This window comes from Ochotona curzoniae, unplaced genomic scaffold (genome assembly GCF_017591425.1).
Source record: "Ochotona curzoniae isolate NIBS_2020 unplaced genomic scaffold, NIBS_Ocur_1.0 contig_3819, whole genome shotgun sequence".
NCBI lineage: Eukaryota > Metazoa > Chordata > Mammalia > Lagomorpha > Ochotonidae > Ochotona > Ochotona curzoniae.
In genome coordinates, this window is record NW_024466004.1 from 38745179 (window position 1) to 38762255 (window position 17077).

Genomic DNA, 17077 nt, shown 5'->3' on the forward strand with positions numbered 1-17077 from the left:
TTATTCAACCTGGATTTCTCCAAACCAAGCAGTGTCTGTAAATATTAAGTACTCACCAAATGAGGGTGAATTGTAACCCTGGCTCCTCCTCACCCCCCAGTCCTTGGGGTTTCGCTAGGATCTACACATTTCTATGTGTATGCACAGGGGGAAGAAGGCAGAAACTGGGAGAGAAGGTCCAAGATTCCTCTCCAGCCCCCAAAGGAAAACCTGACAATAAGCAAGTGCCAGCTAGCCATGCTGGCGGCTATCAGATAACGATTGTGTTCAGTTTGCCAATAAAATGACCTTAATTCTAGATTTTTCACAGTCAGATTTTTAAAGCAGTTCCTTTAAAAACAGTCTGGTTCTATTTCTCTTTCTGCTCCCCCCTCCCTTCTAAAAATCAGCAAAGTGAAAATTTTACTAATCTTCCTTATCTGTCCTTGAATTTACTGACACATTAACCTAGACCCGTATTTTTGTATTTTTCACTGAAACCTTAAAATAGTGAATTGGTGACACTGGGTATGGATATGTAAAATACTTGATAGTGAAAATGCTAGAAGTCGCTATCTTCCGCAACTGTTTCCTTTTCAGCTCTCAGTGATACTGTTGTATTCTTTCTTTTCCTCTTTAACTTACTCCAATGTGACTTTCTCAAATCAACAGATTCTGCTTTGTTACTATGTAACACGAAGAAGCGATACTGTTTCTCATAGGTGGTTTGTTGTGCTTGCTTTCCTTAAGTAATGCCTCTTGTAAAACATCTTCATCACCGCATGCTGAAACATTCTAAGCCTACAGCACTTCTCATTACTACTAGAACTAAGGATCCATTGTTTTTGAAGCTTATGCTAGAGACAAATGCAAGAAAAGGATAAAGTACTTCATTTATATACTTTTTATTTGTAAGACAGATAGGACTCTTGTTCCAAGTACTAACAAAATATTCCCGTTATCAACTTTAGGGTTATGCACTTGCATTTCTAGTCTGTCTTCTATTCTTTTGTTTATCTGACAATTCCTTGGCAGCACCAAGGCGGTGGGGGCGGGTGGGATGTTGGTATGTGTAATACCTTGTGCTTTTTATTTTACCACCAATTTCCTCTTCCCCGTTATGACTTTTTAAAATATAGTCCTCACCACTTTCTTTTTTTACTGACCTATTTCCTTTCCAAGAGTTTTCATATATAGCTTGTTTTCGGTAACCACGATGAAACAGATTCGTCGGTTATCATTTACTCTAGAAACGTTCTCGTGGCTTAAAACTCATCTGGTTACAACGTCCACGACCTCCCAGTCTGCCTTTTCCACTAGGCACTAGGTGGTTCTCGAGTTTGCTGCTTCTGCAGCCCGAGCGCTACTCCTTTGTTGCCGCCAACCCCGGGAGAACGCGTATTCCGGGGAGGCGGCGGCGAGCGGGCGCAGGTCGGGCTCGGCGCGCCGGGATCCCTCCTCCCCACGGCGCCCGGTGGGCAGCCGGAGGTCCTCCCGTGACAGCTCCCGGCTCCGCTCTCACGCCCTGGGGTCCACGGGTGCGTTCTACCTTCGCCCCCTTCCCCAGGCCCTTCGCAGACGCAGCCATTCCTCCCCAGGCCTCTCGGAGCGCTCCCCGCGCCGTCTTCTCAGGAACGGGGGGTCCACTCCACGCACACGGCTGCGGGGGGCCGGGGAGAAGCCACGGCGGGCTCGGAAGCGGCTCCTCCCCGGCGCGGCGCCCACGTGACCGAGAGCAGGCCGCGCCGGCCCGCCTCTCCCGGGGCCGCCGCTGCCCGCTTCCCGCTCCGGGGTGAGTCGGCCGCGGCTCTCCGCGCCGCCCCAGCCCCGCCCTTGTCTGTTCCCCTCGCCTTCACCTCCCCCGGGGCTCTCGCGCCGCCACGCTCCCCGCCCTCCCCCGCTCCCCGACCGGGCCCTTTGTACGTGCTCGGCGCCGTGCGAGCGCGCCCGGCACGTGACCCCGCCGAACGTGGCATTGTGTTATCACGTGACCCAGGTGCGTACGCGACGGAACGGGGTGTGAAGATGGCGGACGAAGAGGCCGAGCAGGAGAGGTTGAGTGGCGGCAGCGGCGGCGGCGGCGGCGGCTGCGTCGCGGAGCTGCAGCGCCTGGGCGAGCGGCTCCAGGAGCTGGAGCGACAGCTGCGGGAGAGCCGGGTACCGGCCGTGGAAGCGGCCACCGAGTACTGTCAGCAGTTGTGCCAGGTGAGGGCGCCCGGTGGTCCCCTCCCCCTTTCCTCAGCCAGAAGCGGGGACCGGGGCGAGGGAGCGCCTTGGCGGCCGAACGGTGGTCGTAGGCAGCCTTGGCATCCTCGGCGCCGCCGCCCCGGCGGGAGAGCAGGAGCGACGCGCCTTTGTGTGGGCTGCGGCTCCCGGCTGCGGGCTGGCGAGGGGGAAGGGACTTGTGGTCAGGGCGGAAAATCCCCCCCTCCCCTGCCCTTCCCCGAAGCCGGGGCTGCGCGGTGGCCGCCGCTGCAGGCTGCGAGAATGCAAGGGAGGCGAGCAGGGAGCCGAGGCCGGGCCGCATTGTGCGCCGGGGATTACCGGGGCCCCGCGCCTCTGCACCTCGGCTGCCCGCTCCGACGCGCCTCCGCCCCCACGGGCCCGAAGGCTGTGCCTTGCCCCGCTTTCCTGCCACCCGCTCCCTTTCGCTCCCAGTCCCCGTCCCCTCTTGTCTCGGGGCCTTTGTTGTCGGAGTTTCGCCTCCCGACTGAAGGGGCCTTTGTTGATGTTCCGAGGGGCAGTCCCTGCCGACCCCTTCTCGTAGGGCGGGAGGGGGGCGGTGCAGGCGAAGGTTGTCGTCTCCCGTTGCTGCCTGCCTGGTGCGCTGCTTCCCTGAGGCAGATTGCTCTCCCCTCCCTGGAGGGGAGCTGTCCCCCGACCGTCTGTCCCAGGGTTGAATGTCCCTTTGCGGGCGACTTTTCAGCGGTGCGTTTTGCATTTGTTTTCCCCCTTGTAAGAGTACGGTCCCCGTCGCTCCCCACCCACCCGCGAGAGTTTTCCCTCTTTGGATTCTTAGTGAAGCCGGAGGGGACCGAGGTTCGGGAGGATGTGCTGCTCCGATTTGTGACCTTTCCTTGTTTTTCTTGCTTAAGGACATTGCTTGCTGGTAAACCTGGCTTCTACCTGGGATGTGGAATGTTAACAGTTCATTCGGGGCTGGAGTTTTGACTCTCCTTTTGCAGTTGATCATAAGCCTTTGGAATACTGCTGCGGGTAGCCTAAGGTGTTACATTGTCTTCTCGGCGGGGGGCGAGGGGGAGTTACCTCTGTCATGGTAGAGTATCATTGTATCAAGAATAATTGCGGCCTGTTATTTAGCAATTTAGAGTAGGTGACAGTTTTCACTTTTTATCCTCCACATTCTGAAGCCTTTTCTTTATCAGAACAGGGTACTTGATCATAATCAGAAGAACATCAATTGCTATATGTAGTTTATTATTTGGTGTATTTTTTTTTAAAGAAACAGATCAAGTGGTGACTTACCTAGGGTTATTTGCAGTGTGAAAGTGCTCCACTCAAAGAAACATGAGTTTGGTGAATACCTGTAGCAAAATTAGAGATTCTGTCATAACTTTAAGTCCTAGAATTAAAGGATTAATGAAATTTGCCCATTTCTGCAGCTTCACGGTACCTGTTCATTTGTCTTTGCATTTGTTTGGTAATAAAAATGATTTTAATGATACCCAGAGTAGAAAATGTTTCATTTATAAGCTTTTTAATCAGTGAAAAGTATTCACTTCTAGCATTTCTGAAAGACATTCTCTCCAACAGTAGACACTCATGGTTGTAAGACTAGCTAATGTAACTGATCTTGGTAAAGAGAATCTTGAGCAACCAAGTCCTTTTCAGGGTGTCTGACATCACAGAATTATCACTTCAAAATTGTTTAATGAAAAACACTTTTAAAATTGGGATGAACTTAATTCCCGGTGTTAATTTGAGTGATTACTTCACAGATTGTTTTTGTCAACTGATTACACTGACCTCAGAATGTCAGTAATGAAACAAATGATGGGAGATTGCAAAAGCTGTCAACCATTGCATGCTCTGCATTCCCATAGTAATTTTAAAGCATTTGAAAATATTTTCCGTTATTTGAACAGACAGCATGTATTTGATGTTAGAAGCCCTCTAGAATATTTTTTAGATATTGCAAATATCTACTTTTGAAGTAGCCTGTTCATTCCAGTGATTTGTCAGAGGGAGATAACTCAAGCCATTGCTTCTTTTAAAATTGTGTCTTGTCAATAATACCTAACATTTTGAAGTGAACTTGAGTGACAAGTGGTTTACAGTTAGAGAATTTATTGGAGAAACGAAGCTGTAGTGCTAGAAATTCTAGGAACTAGAAAGTATGCCTTGGTTTCTAACCATGAAAATATTATTAAACTTTTTCTGTTAAGCTTTTTCTGCAAAACAGCTATTCACATACTTCAGAGATGAATAAATATCAGCTTATATGCTTCAGAATTAAAATTTTATGAGTATTGAGATTTATTCATTTTTTTGCATCATTTATTTGAATTGATCCAAAGTTGTAGATATTTATGTGAAATGATGTGCTACTTTGCTACATGTGTGTACTATGCAGTGATGAAATAGCAGTTAGCATATCCTCCACCTTGAACATTATTCGTTTCCGGTATGATTGACATCCACTCTACTGCTTTGAATTATGGTCACCCTGCTTTGTGTTGGGTTTTTAGAACTTACTTCCATTGACTATTGTGTCTCTTCCCCTTTTCTGCCTCTCCTTCTTCTATTTGTGGTAACCACTCTTACGAGAACAGCTTTTAAAGATTCCACATATGAGTGAGAACATGCAGTCTTTGTCTTTCTATGTCTGGTTTGTTTCCCTTAACATAATGTCTCTGTTTCATCATTGTTGTTACCAGTGGTCCTGTTTTATCTTTTTTATGGCTAAATAGTATTCATGTGTTTGTGTATTCATTGATAGACACAGCTTGATACCATAGCTTGACTTTTTGAATGGTGCTGCAGTAGATATGGGAGTGCAATTGTAGTTGACATCTTGATTTAATTCCCATTGAATGTGCATTTCTGTTGCAATGTGATGCAGTTGTTCTTTGAGTTTTTTGAGGATCCTTGCTGGGGTCCGTGGGTAGGTATGAGGGACTTGAAGGTGTAAAGAGAACTGTTCCATTACAGCCAGGGCCACAGGGAATTTCCTGCTGCATGGCAGGGCCTGGCGGATGTTTCTGCATCCACCTGAAGGCATTTCCAACTCCCTATGCATGGACATCCAGGCAACCCCGCTGGGATTTCTGAAATCTATTTAGCCATTGTCTGCCACTGCAGATTTGTTCTTTAGTATCAATGTGAGCTTGGAAGTTGATGCTGCTGATAACAAAGTCTTAGTAAAAAGGCCTTTACAATTCATGCTGTCTCAGTCTCTGTCTCTTGCTGCCCCCATTGGCCACTCTTGATCTTTAGCTCCCTCCTCCTATGATGCATTTCCTCCCATAATTGGTTCAAGATTAAGTTGTGGAATGAGGATTGTAGTAGGAATTGTAGTAGGAATTGTAGTAGGAATGAGTTACTGATTGATATCCACTATCTATTGAGAACTTCCTGACCACAGGGTCAGGATGGATAACATCCTGCTTTAAGGTAATACAAACAAATGGCAGAAATATCCTTGGAAACACCCACTTGACCATGACATAAAAAGTCTGTGCCAGAGTTTGTGACTGCTTCTGTATACATAAAGCGGACAGCTTTCTCGCATTGTCCATTATGATCATGGAATCATAGTGGCCTGTTTATTTTCTCTACGCCTGTTCCACGAACCATTCTCGAGTTGGCTGGAGCTGGACTCGGGCAGATCCTCCTGATTGTTTCCCACAATGGGTGAATTAATTCATATTTCCACCAAAATAGTGTGAAGGATCCACCTTTTCAGCATCCTCACTAGCATTTACTATCTTTTCTACCTGGGGTGTGGTGATTTTGCTATTCTCAGATGATTAATGAAGATCTTCTTTTGATATATTTGTTGTCTGTATTTTTTTTAGATATATATTGGGCCTAGCAATGGCCCAGTGCCTAAACCCTTGCCTTGAATGTACCAGGATCCCATAGAGCACCAGTTCTATTCCAAGCTGCTCCACTTCCTGTCCAAATCTCTGCTTGTAGCCTGGGAAAACATTAGAGGATGGCCCAAAAGCCTTGGAACCCTGCACCTGCATCAGAGACCGGGAAGAAGCTCCTGGCTCCTGGCTTTGGATTGACTTGGCTCTGGCCACTGGGGCCACTTGGGTACAGTAAGGCAGCAGATGAAGATCTCTCTGTCTCATTTTCTGTGAATCTGCCTTTGCTTTAGAAATAAATTTTAAAAAAGAAAAAAGAAACGTATGTTAAAGTCTTTTGCCCATTTTTAAGGAGATTTTATTTTTACTTGAAAGGCAGAGAGAGAGAAGGAGAGATCCTGTCTCTTGGTTCACTATCCAAATGGCCAGAGCTGAGCCAATAAGAAGCCAAGAGCCGGTTGTCCAGGTCTTTCACATGGGTGCCCAAGGGTTTGGGCTATCCTCTGCTGCTTTTACAGGTGGCAAGCAGTAAGCTATGTCATAAGTGGAGCAGCTGAGACAAATCAGCGCCCATATGGACACCTGCAACAGCTGGGGGTTGGTAGGCGGAAGCCAAGAACCAAAACTCAGTTGGTATCTTCTACTGGGTAGTAGTAAACTCCCAGGTAATTCAGAATTGGAATAGTGAAGACTTAAACCAAGCATTCATTGTGGGATGTAGATAGCCCAAGTGGTGATTTAACTGAATCACTATAGCAAATGCTTGCCCTTTTTTACATTTTCTTGAAATTTACTAGTTGGTGAGCATTTGATACAGTGACTAGGACTTTGCTTTGATTGCCTGCCAACTAGTTAATTTCAAAAAAATGTAAAAAGGGGCAAGGCTTGGGAGACCCAAATTGAATTCTGGGGTGCTGGCTTCAGCCTGGCACCAGCCTGGCACCAGCCTGGCATAACCCTTGCTATTGCAGGTATATGGGGAGTAAATTAGTGAGTGGAAGATCTTTCTCTTTACTTCCCAAATACAAACATAACTGAATGAATCTTTAAAAGCATCAACTAGAATATCGGATGCCCAGAGAAAATGACTCACATTTATTTAAGAATTGTCACTGTATTAACCATGTACAAGATTGATTATAATTGGAACTCCTTGAATTACTATATTGGGTGGAGCTAGTATTCAGTCAATAATCATTTTTACTTACCACTTGTATATTGGGTCAAGTGATCCTATTCATGATCTCAGACTTAACAGAACTTGCAGATTGTGAAAAAATACAAACAAATAACTAATTAACTGCAATTTATATGTATTTTTAAAATGCATGCATTAGAGCAAAGATTGAAAATCTAACAAAGAAACCCTAGAAGGATTTTTAAAATAACCTTTTAATGAAAAAAGTAAGCCAGCGTAATAGTTGCAATTGTTGGGATGTGATGTTAACTGCTGGCATATATGGCACTGAACAATTACTTGATGTTGGTAGTTGTTGATAGTTGCTTGAAAGTTGAAGATGTAGAACTATATGTATCATACATACGTGTATATGTATTTTACATAAGCAGTGCTTCTCAACTGGGTATGGTATTTTATTCCTTTAGTTCTTTCTTCAAGTGCATTTGGCAATTGGTGAGGTTAATTTGTTGTAGGTAACTAGGCATGTGATACTGTCATTTAGTGCTCATAAATGTTGATAGTGAGTTTTATGAAGCCGTCAAGACAGTTCTGTCCCATGAAAGTTTGTTTTTTTTTAATCTAAGTACCCACAATGCTGTTTGAGAAACATTGAATAGAAAAAAAAATGTGTTCAGAAGGGTTTTTTTGTTTCAGTCTTTATATTTTTTATATTAAGATACATGAACTGGACCAGTGTTGTGGCACACCAGATGAAGTTGCTGCTATTGAGACCAGTATCCCATATGACTTGGATCTTGGCTACTCCATTTCAAATCCAACTCTGCTGTGGTCCTTTCCACCCACATGACATATTTGGATGAAGCTCCTGCCTCCTATCTCCAGCCTGACTCATACCTGGATTGAAGATTGAAGACCATTGTCTGTCTTTGTCTGTCTGTAACTCTTTCAAATAATTTTATTTATAAAAAGGCACATTTACAGAGAGAAGGGGAGACAGAAAGTTCTTCTGTCCACTGGTTCACTCCCCAAGTGGCCGCAATGCCCGGAGCTAAGCCTATCTGAAACCAGGAATCAAGAGCCTCCTCTGAGTCTCCCACACAGCTGTCAGATTCCAAGGCTTTGGGCCATTTTTCACTACTTTCCTAGGCCGTAAGCAGGGAGCTGGGTGGGAAGTGGAGGAGCCAGGACACAAACTGGCACTGATATGAGATCCCAGTGCATGCAAGGTGAGGCTTTAGATTGTGAGCCATCTTGCTGTGCCAAAATAATTAAAATAATTTTTTAAAACAAAACCTAAGCTCCAGAAATATGATCTGTAGCAGGCAGAGTAAAATGATCTTCAATTGTATTCAAATATAATTCATAATCATAATAATCCAACATTATTTCTTAGCAGAAATTACAAAGTTATCTAAACAATTTGATTTTACTGCAAGAAAGAGGATTATAAATTCAGGGTGCTTAATTGTGCTGATGAAGGCAATTATTTGGTTTTTTGACACAATTCAAATTCTGTATTTTTTAGAAAGAATTTTGTCTGGTGGCCTAGGTGTTGCAGGGAGCTGGTTGCCTTCCTGCTCCTTACAAGTCACCTTAGACCAACAAATGAGTTCATTTTCTGTAACTCTGACTTCCAAACAAATAAATCTTTGTAAAACATTGAGGGTAACATACTCTATATTATGTGTTTCTTTTGTTCAGCTAAAACTGAATATATGCCAGATCCCTGGTTACTTGAATATATCTATGGCTCTGAATTTATGACTATAAAATAATACATTTGGTCTGTGAGTATGTCTAGTTAATTATTGGTGGATATTTAGGAGATTCAGTTATTTTTATGTATAGTAATTTAATAAAAAATGCAAGTAGGTATTGAGCATTTTTTTAGGCTAGAGTATCAGGGAAGCTTTCCTAAGAAGGCAGGATTTCTGCTGGACCTTATTCCCTTAACTTACCATTATTAGTTCCCTGATGGCATAAAAATTTGAAACTGTTAGGAGAGCTGCTAATATTTGAATTGTGTGTTGTTTTAGGAAATAAAATTGCTTATCCGAAAGAGCGTAAGAGTGGAAAGACATCTTCTGTCTGCTGGCTCACTCCTTAATGGGCTCAACAGCCAGAGCTGGACCCAGTAAAGCCAGGAACCTGGAATTGCATCAGTGTCTGCCACCTAGGTGGAAGGGGCCCAAGTGCTTGGGTCGTTTGCTGCCTTTCCAAGTGATCTAGCAGCAAGTTACATAGAAAATGGAATAACCACAACTTGAGCTGATGCTTTGATGTGGAATGGTGGCATCTCAGGTGCTGCTGTAAACCACTGCACTGGCATACTGATCCTTTGAATTGTGTGTTTTAAGCAGTTCTTTGGCATTTTGTTTTGCTGATTTGCAGTGCGTTGATTATGCATGTTTTGCTTTACTATGTAATAGAGACAGTGTATTTTAGACTGCTTAAACATTTCCCTTTAAAACTAGGCTGTTTATTTCCAGTAAAAATAAAATCTTAAAAAAAAAACTAGGCTGTTTAGTCACACATTTGGTATAGCAGCCAAGACCTGATTGTTATGCCTGTGTCCTATACTGGCATGGCTAAGTTCAGATCCTGGCTCTATTTCCAATTCCAGCTTTCTTTGTGCACTCTGAAGCCAGCACTACTGGCTCAATACTTGGGTCCCTGCCACTCACGTGGAAGAGCTAGGTTGGGTTCAGGGCTCCTGACTTCAGCCTGGCATAATCCTGCCTGTTCTACACATTTGAGGAATGACACAGTAGATGAAGTAACCTGAATCTATCGCTCTTTACAACCTTGAGCTTGTTTTTTTTTTAACGTATTTTTGGCTGTTGTAAGCTATCTTAATTTGTATGACATTTCAAATTTTTAAAAGGTGGCTTGTTAGCACTAATTAATGTACGTATTGAGGCACTAATTAACTTAAGCTTTAAATGTTTAGATAAAGTTGTTCAAAGTAATGTTTTAAGTGTTCATAATTAGTATGATTACATGTTGGAGATATCACATTACACTGTACCAGTTTTGCACAAGGGAAGACTGTACCATGCTTTGCCCATATCTTTATTGTTTTGGGTCATAAATTAAAATGAGAAGGAAGATTATTTTGTAGTTGCTTATAATACCATTTTATAATCTTCAGCAGTTTTGAAAGCATAGGTTTTGAACTTTAAAACTTCCTTGAGATTCTGCCAAAAATGAAATTGTTTCATTTTCCCAGTTTCCACAGATAATTCCAGTTTATGAAATTATTTGGTATGTGAATGTCCTTTCATATTTTAAAAATAGAAAGTTTCATTAATGAGTATGTTACATATACCACCTACCTTTTGGCTATGCATCATTTTCCAGAAGTGTCTCTTGATTTATTGATTCTCTTTTTTGGCATTGAGAGTTGTACAGTGCAACTCAGAAGAAAGATGTTACTTTATTCCTCTTTATATTTAAAAAATACAGTGTTCTCTAAGTACCTTTAACCAAGAAGACTTGTTAAGGTTCATTAAATTTGTGTGTGTGTGCGTGTGTGTTCAAATGTTAAAATCCCTCTTAGGTAGGAATGTTAAAGGGAACTATGGAGAATTACAGATTGAGTCTCCTAGAGCATTAGGTAACAGTGAGTAAAGAATCGGCCTTTAGTGGTGGTATTGTGCACAGCATCAGCTGCTGCTTGGAACACCCACATCCCATCTCTAATTGCCTGCTGTCAAGTCTCACCCGTGCTTCTGATCCAGCTTCCTATTGCTGATGCCCTAAGGAGGCAGCAGGTGATGGCCCAAGTGTTTAGATTCCTGTCATGTACATGGGTGGGCCTAAAGGAATTTCTGGTTTCAGCCTGGCCCAGCCTCCATGCTTAGAGGCGTTTGGGGGATGAACTGTGGAGTAGATCTTCCTCCCCATTTGCTGAGGTGGCCAAGTTAGGAGCCCTCAACTCAATCTAACTGAGAGGCAGAAACTATGAATGCGATCATGTAACTCCTGGTAGAGGCTTAGCCCAATACTTGTTGGCACTGGCCTCATCACTCGTCCCTCTGAAAGCACATCTGTGTCTCTTTGTGTCGGGTTGGCAAAGACATTCATTCCCATTGCTATTTTATAATCTCAAGAGAAGAAAGGTGTTCAACCGTATCCCCATTTGTGATTTTGGAGAATTTTGTTGGAGTTTCACCTTATTTCTTTATTACCTATGTATTAACTTTGTCTGAATTCTGTGATTTATGTTGCTTCCACTTTGTCTTGTCTAATAATGGAATCCATATTCTTGTTCCAACCCTAAGTCTTTTCCTTAATCGATATACTTGCTCAGTTTGTGACATTTCCTCTAAAGTATTGTTTTTGCTTGCTGCTTCATCGACAGCCTAGTACTTTAACAGTGTTTATCACATCTCAAGGTTTGCAGAAATCTAAATCTGTACATCTCAGAGTTAATACATTACTTTTTTTGAAATATTTATTTATTTTTACTAGAAAGGCAAATTTACAGAGAAAGAAGGAAAGAGAGAGAAGGTCTTCCATCTACTGGTTATCTTCCCAGATGGGCACAATGGCCAGAGCTCAGCCAGTCTGAAGCCAGAAGCCAGAATCTCCCACGCGGGTGTAGAGTCCCAAGGCTTTGGACCATACTCCACTGCTTTTCCTGTCCACAAGCAAGGACTTGAATGAGAGGTGGAACAGCCAGGATACACAAACCAGTGCTCATATAGGATGCCAGGGGCTTAAAGTGGAGGATTAGCTAGTTGAATCTTTGTGCCTGCCCCAAAGTTCAGAATTCGACTTCCAGCTCATAGCAAGATGTAATTTTTTTTTTCATTATTTAATTGTCACAGTGAAATGGTTACAGAGTAATACATGTGTGAAACATTGTTTTCATTTGAACTTTTTTATCACTTAAACTTTTATGACTCACAGGGTCTTTTTTTTTTAAGATTTATTTATTTTTATTACAAAGTCAGATATACAGAGAGGAGAGACAGAGAGGGAGATCATCCATCTGATGATTCACTGCCCAAGTGACTGCAACGGCCGGTGCTGAGTTGATTCGAAGCCAGGAGCCAGGAACTTCCTCCAGGTCTCCTACACGAGTGCAAGGTTCCAAGGCTTTGGGCTGTCCTTGACTGCTTTCCCAGGCCACAAGCAGGGAGCTGGATGGGAAGTGGAGCTGCCGGGACTACAATCGGCACCCAAATGGTATCCCAGCGCATTCAAGGCAAGGACTTTAGCTGTTAGGCTCTGTGCCGGGCCTGACTCACAGGGTCTTCACAGTCTGAGAAAGGAAGTCCCTACATTTGCGCTGGCCTCTCAATGTAGTTGAACTGTAACATTTTTATATTTTATGTGGGAAAAAATAAAACATTTTTAGATTTTAGATGGGAGAAACACTAAAATACAGTTTAAATTTCATGTAATGAATACATGAACACCAACATTGTTTTCTCAGAACGTAATTTTTAAAATATTGATGAACAGGACAAGATTTAAATATAAGCATGTTGATTTCCAAGAACATTCTGATCCATCTCAGTTGGCGTATCCATTTCTCACAGGTACCTGGGGACTTCAAAAAGCTCATTAAAGTTCACATTAACTTTTATTTCTTTGCATAAACTGTTTGACATCACTACATATAGTGGTTCATTTTACTCCATTCGTGATGTGCTTAGAAAACTGTATTGTTGTGTAGAAGAAAGCCAAATGGTTTTAGTTTTACAGTGAGCTCCCTTAGAATCTGGAAAGATATTTAGCTCTCAAGGTCATGCTTTGTCTGAAACAACTAAGTATGGTGTAAGGAGGTGATAACATTTTCCCATATACAATAGTTGAGGAAACAGTGATGAAAGCACTGAGCGGTGTCTGGCACAAAGAAGTTATTATGAACAAGTAGTTCTCTTCTACCATAAAATCCCACATGGTCATGGTCACATGTGTTCAAGTACCAGCACAAGCGTTTTTTAATCACAAATACCACTTCTTTAGTAATTAAGAAGCAAACCTAGTATGTGAAGTTGTTGACAAGAAATGAGTCAGAGGGTATATTCAGTATTGTGAGTGGTTTATAAAATGTTATTTTTTTTTAAATTACTTATTTTTAGTGGAAAAGCAGAGCTACAAAGAGAAAGAGAGACAGAGAGAAAAATCTTCCATCTGCTAGTTCATTCCTCAAGTGGACAGAGTGGCTAGAGCTGAACCAATCCAAAGCCAGGAGCTAGGAGCTTCTTCCTAATTTCTCATACAGGTGCAGGGTCCCTCAGGCCATCCTTTACTGGTTTTCTAGGCTAGAAGCAGGGGTCTGGAAGGGAAGTAGAGCAGCCAGGGCATGAAATGGTGCCCATGTGGGCTCCCAATGCATTCAAGGTAGGGATTTAGCCACTGAGCCATCACCTGGGGCCCAAAGAATATTCTTAAAAGGTGACCTGTTGCTGAAATAATGCCTCAAAAATTATTTTTCAACACTTTCACAACTTGAGGGTTTAACTATATTGATTGAAAGTTTTTGTGATTTGGGATTTTTTCTCTCAAAAATAATCTTTTGTAGATGATGTATTTGGTCAAAAACAAATTAAAAAACCCAAAGCCCTATATCCTAGATTCGTTCATTTACAGTTGTCCTTTAGTGTCCCTGAGGAATCTGGCGTTCTAGAAGTGAACCCCTTCAAATACTGAAATGCTCAGATACCCAAGTCCCTTGTAAAGATAGGTGTAATGTCTCCAAATAACCTCCCCAAATCCTTAAGTCTTAAGTATACTTAAGTCTTTTACATTATTTATAATACATAGTACAAATTGAAATGTTATAAGGTATGGCTTAAAGCACATGTTAAATTCAGATGCAGTTTTCTTTCTCCGAATCCTTCTGATCTGAGATTGGTTGAATATGCTGTTTACTAGTGAAGAATATGAAGGGGGTAAGTGTGTAGTTTGTTTGACAGTCCATTAACTACCGTGAGTGAAAGGATTGGGATTCTAAGGACGCTATTTTTAATTTTTGCTTCACATTTTACAGTGACCCTTGGCGAAGCACCTATAGTTTTCCTTTCATCGTTGAAATGGAGGGGATATCTTTTTTTGGTCCATTGATATCTTTTACAGTCCTCCTCTTTTATCTCTGTTATTTTATTATTCTTTATAAGAAAAACCAATAAAGCTTAGTTATTTAAAATGCTTGAAATATGAAATAACATTTTCATTTACACTTAGACTGCCTTGGAAATTTAGCTGTTTTTCTAGATGATAATGATCTAGCGTAATGTTTAAAATTGACTATTTTCAAATGCTGTTATCACTGAAAAATAACATTAAATTACTGAATTTTCATCTATTGAAAGCCTACATTTTAGAGATAGTGGAATCAGATTTTAGGAAAATTTATAAAATTTGCTCTTTTTTTTTAAGGGGGAATGGATGAGTTTATGTGTGTCAGTGTGACAGGAAGTTATTTGCTGTACAGTTGAATTATTTCCTTTGTCCAGAATTTTGGCCTAGAACTTTAGAGGTTGGAAATAAGAGAGAAGCTAGGCTTATGAAAAGAAAAAAAAGAATAGATTGTTAAAAATCATTTGCATTCCAACTCTGACATTTCCTGTGGCATTTCAGGCTTTTTTTCCCCTCTGGTTCTGAATCTAATAATAATTTCTGCCTTAAAGTTGTTGTGACTAAGGTAAAAAATTTGGTGAGTAGTATGCCTTTATTCTGATGTACAAAATAAACAGTAACAATAATGTTAGTAATTAATAGGAAGAATTCTGTTAGATGAGTTGGTCTAAGATTTTCCTTATAAAAGAACACAGATATTAGTACTAGCAAAATATTATTTAAAATTTCTGTCATCTAGCTTATGGATATGGAATTACAAAAAGGAGGATGCCTCCTTTTAATTCCCACAGTCTTATGCTTTGATATGTGAAGCAGTGCTCGCTTTGGCAGCACATATAGTAAAAATTGGAGCAGTATGTGAAGCAGAAAAGTTGTAACTGCAGAACAGTTTGAGAAGAGTCAGTTTAGCATAGGACAGCATCATTGGCAGAGGTTGTAGAGCTCTGGATAGTCAGAAATTTTCTTTGGGACCTTTTCTCTTCAAAATTGTATTGTTTCGGCCCCGGCGCGGTGGCGCAAGTGGTTAAAGGTCCTCGCCTTGCACGCCTGGGATCCCATATGGGCGCCGGTTCTAATCCTGGCAGCCCCGCTTCCCTTCCAGCTCCCTGCCTGTGGCCCGGGAAAGCAGTCGAGGACGGCCCAAAGCTTTGGGACCCTGCACCCGCGTGGGAGACCTGGAAGAGGCTCCTGGCTTCGGATCGGCATAGTATCGACCTGTTGTGCTCACTTGGGGAGTGAATCATCGGACGGAAGATCTTCCTCTCTGTCTCTCCTCTCTGTACATCCGCCTTTCCAATAAAAAAAAAAATAAAAAAATAAATTAAAAAAAATTGTATTGTTTCCTTTTCTGTAATCAAAGATAGTGGCTATTCATATTTAATAAGCCCATTAAAGCTATTAGTGAAATTTTTCGTACCTTCAATTTCATTTTTTCAAGATTTGTTTTATTTATTTCAAAGAGTTATGGAGAGAGACAGAGTCTGATCCCTATGTTGGGTTAGGGGAATGATCTGTCTACTAGTTCACTCTCCAAATGGCTGCAATGGGGGCAGGACACTGTTCCAGGTAGAAACACAAGAGCCAGGAGTTTCTTCCAGTCTCCCACATGGGAGAGGTTGAAGATCAGAGGCAGTATTGGACTCATGCATGGCTACAGGGTAAAGTGGATGCTTACTCAGCCTCTGTTGACACTTTACAAATGTCTGTGTGGGTTAGCATTGCGATACAGCAAGTTAAGCCACTGCCTGTGGTACCAGCATCCCACATGAACACCAGTTTGAGTCCTGGCTACTCCACTTTTGATCTGGTTCTCTACTAATGTACGCAGGAGGGAGGAGAGAATGGTCCCTGCCACTCTCATTAGAGACTTGTATGAAGTTCCTGGCCCCTGGCTTGGGCCTTGGCCAGCCCCAGCCATTGAGTCCATTTGGGGAGTGAACCAGTGGATGGAAAATAGTTGTCTCTGTCTCTTCCTCTTTGTTACTCTGCCTTTCAAGTAAATAAAGGAAAACTTTTTATAGTTTTTTAAGATTTATTTTATGTGAACGGCAGAATGACAGAGAGGAGGAGACACACACACACACACACACACACACACACACACAGAGAGAGAGAGAGAAACCCATTTTCCATCTGCTGGTTCACTCTTAAAATAGCTACAACAGCCTGAGGTGGGCCAATCTGAAGCTAGGCCAGAAGCTTTTTCTGTGGATGCCTGGGCCATCCTCCGCTGATTTTCTAGACCCATTAGTAGAGAGCTAGATCAGAAATGGAACAGCCTGGACATGAACCAGTACTTATATGGGTTGCCAGCACAATAGGCGAAAGCCCTATAACAAATCTTTTTAAAAAGATGCCAATTCAGGATTGTGACATGGATGGCTAATGATTTTCCATCAGGACTCTTGCAGAATTACCCTCACTGGTTGAGAGACATGAGCAGGAGTGTTGCCACGATGGAGGAGGACACTTTGAAGGTTTCATAGGTGTCTTTCTGCAAAAGCTTTATCGAACTTTTCCCCAAAACACTGTCATGGTAATGTGATATTATTCTTTGGCTCTGCCCGAAAGTCAACTTGCCAGATGTGTGAAGCATCCTAGGGAACTCTTCTGCTCTTCATCTGTCAGCTTCTGCAGAACCGTTTACCGTCTTGGTAGCCATTGCCTTGAGTGTGCTTTGTTTTGAGATTCGTCTTGGTAAAGTCAGAATTTATTGCATATTCTAATTCTAAGAAACATTTTCTTGATGTTGATCATAATTGTTTAAAATTTCCATTAAAATCTGTTCTTCTTGACTGGATTTGAACTG

The 17077-nt window shown here is 42.2% G+C and overlaps 1 protein-coding gene across 1 annotated transcript in view; it reads left to right on the forward strand.

Moving 5' to 3' along the window:
* Positions 1–1977: 1977 nt before the first annotated feature.
* The window catches only part of ZNF292 (zinc finger protein 292), an 81384-nt gene continuing 66284 nt past the window's right edge, over positions 1978–17077 (forward strand). The window contains exon 1 of the mRNA XM_040983734.1: positions 1978–2184. Coding sequence (XP_040839668.1) covers positions 2005–2184 — 180 coding nt within the window. The 5' untranslated portion in view covers positions 1978–2004. The remainder of the gene's footprint in view (positions 2185–17077) is intronic.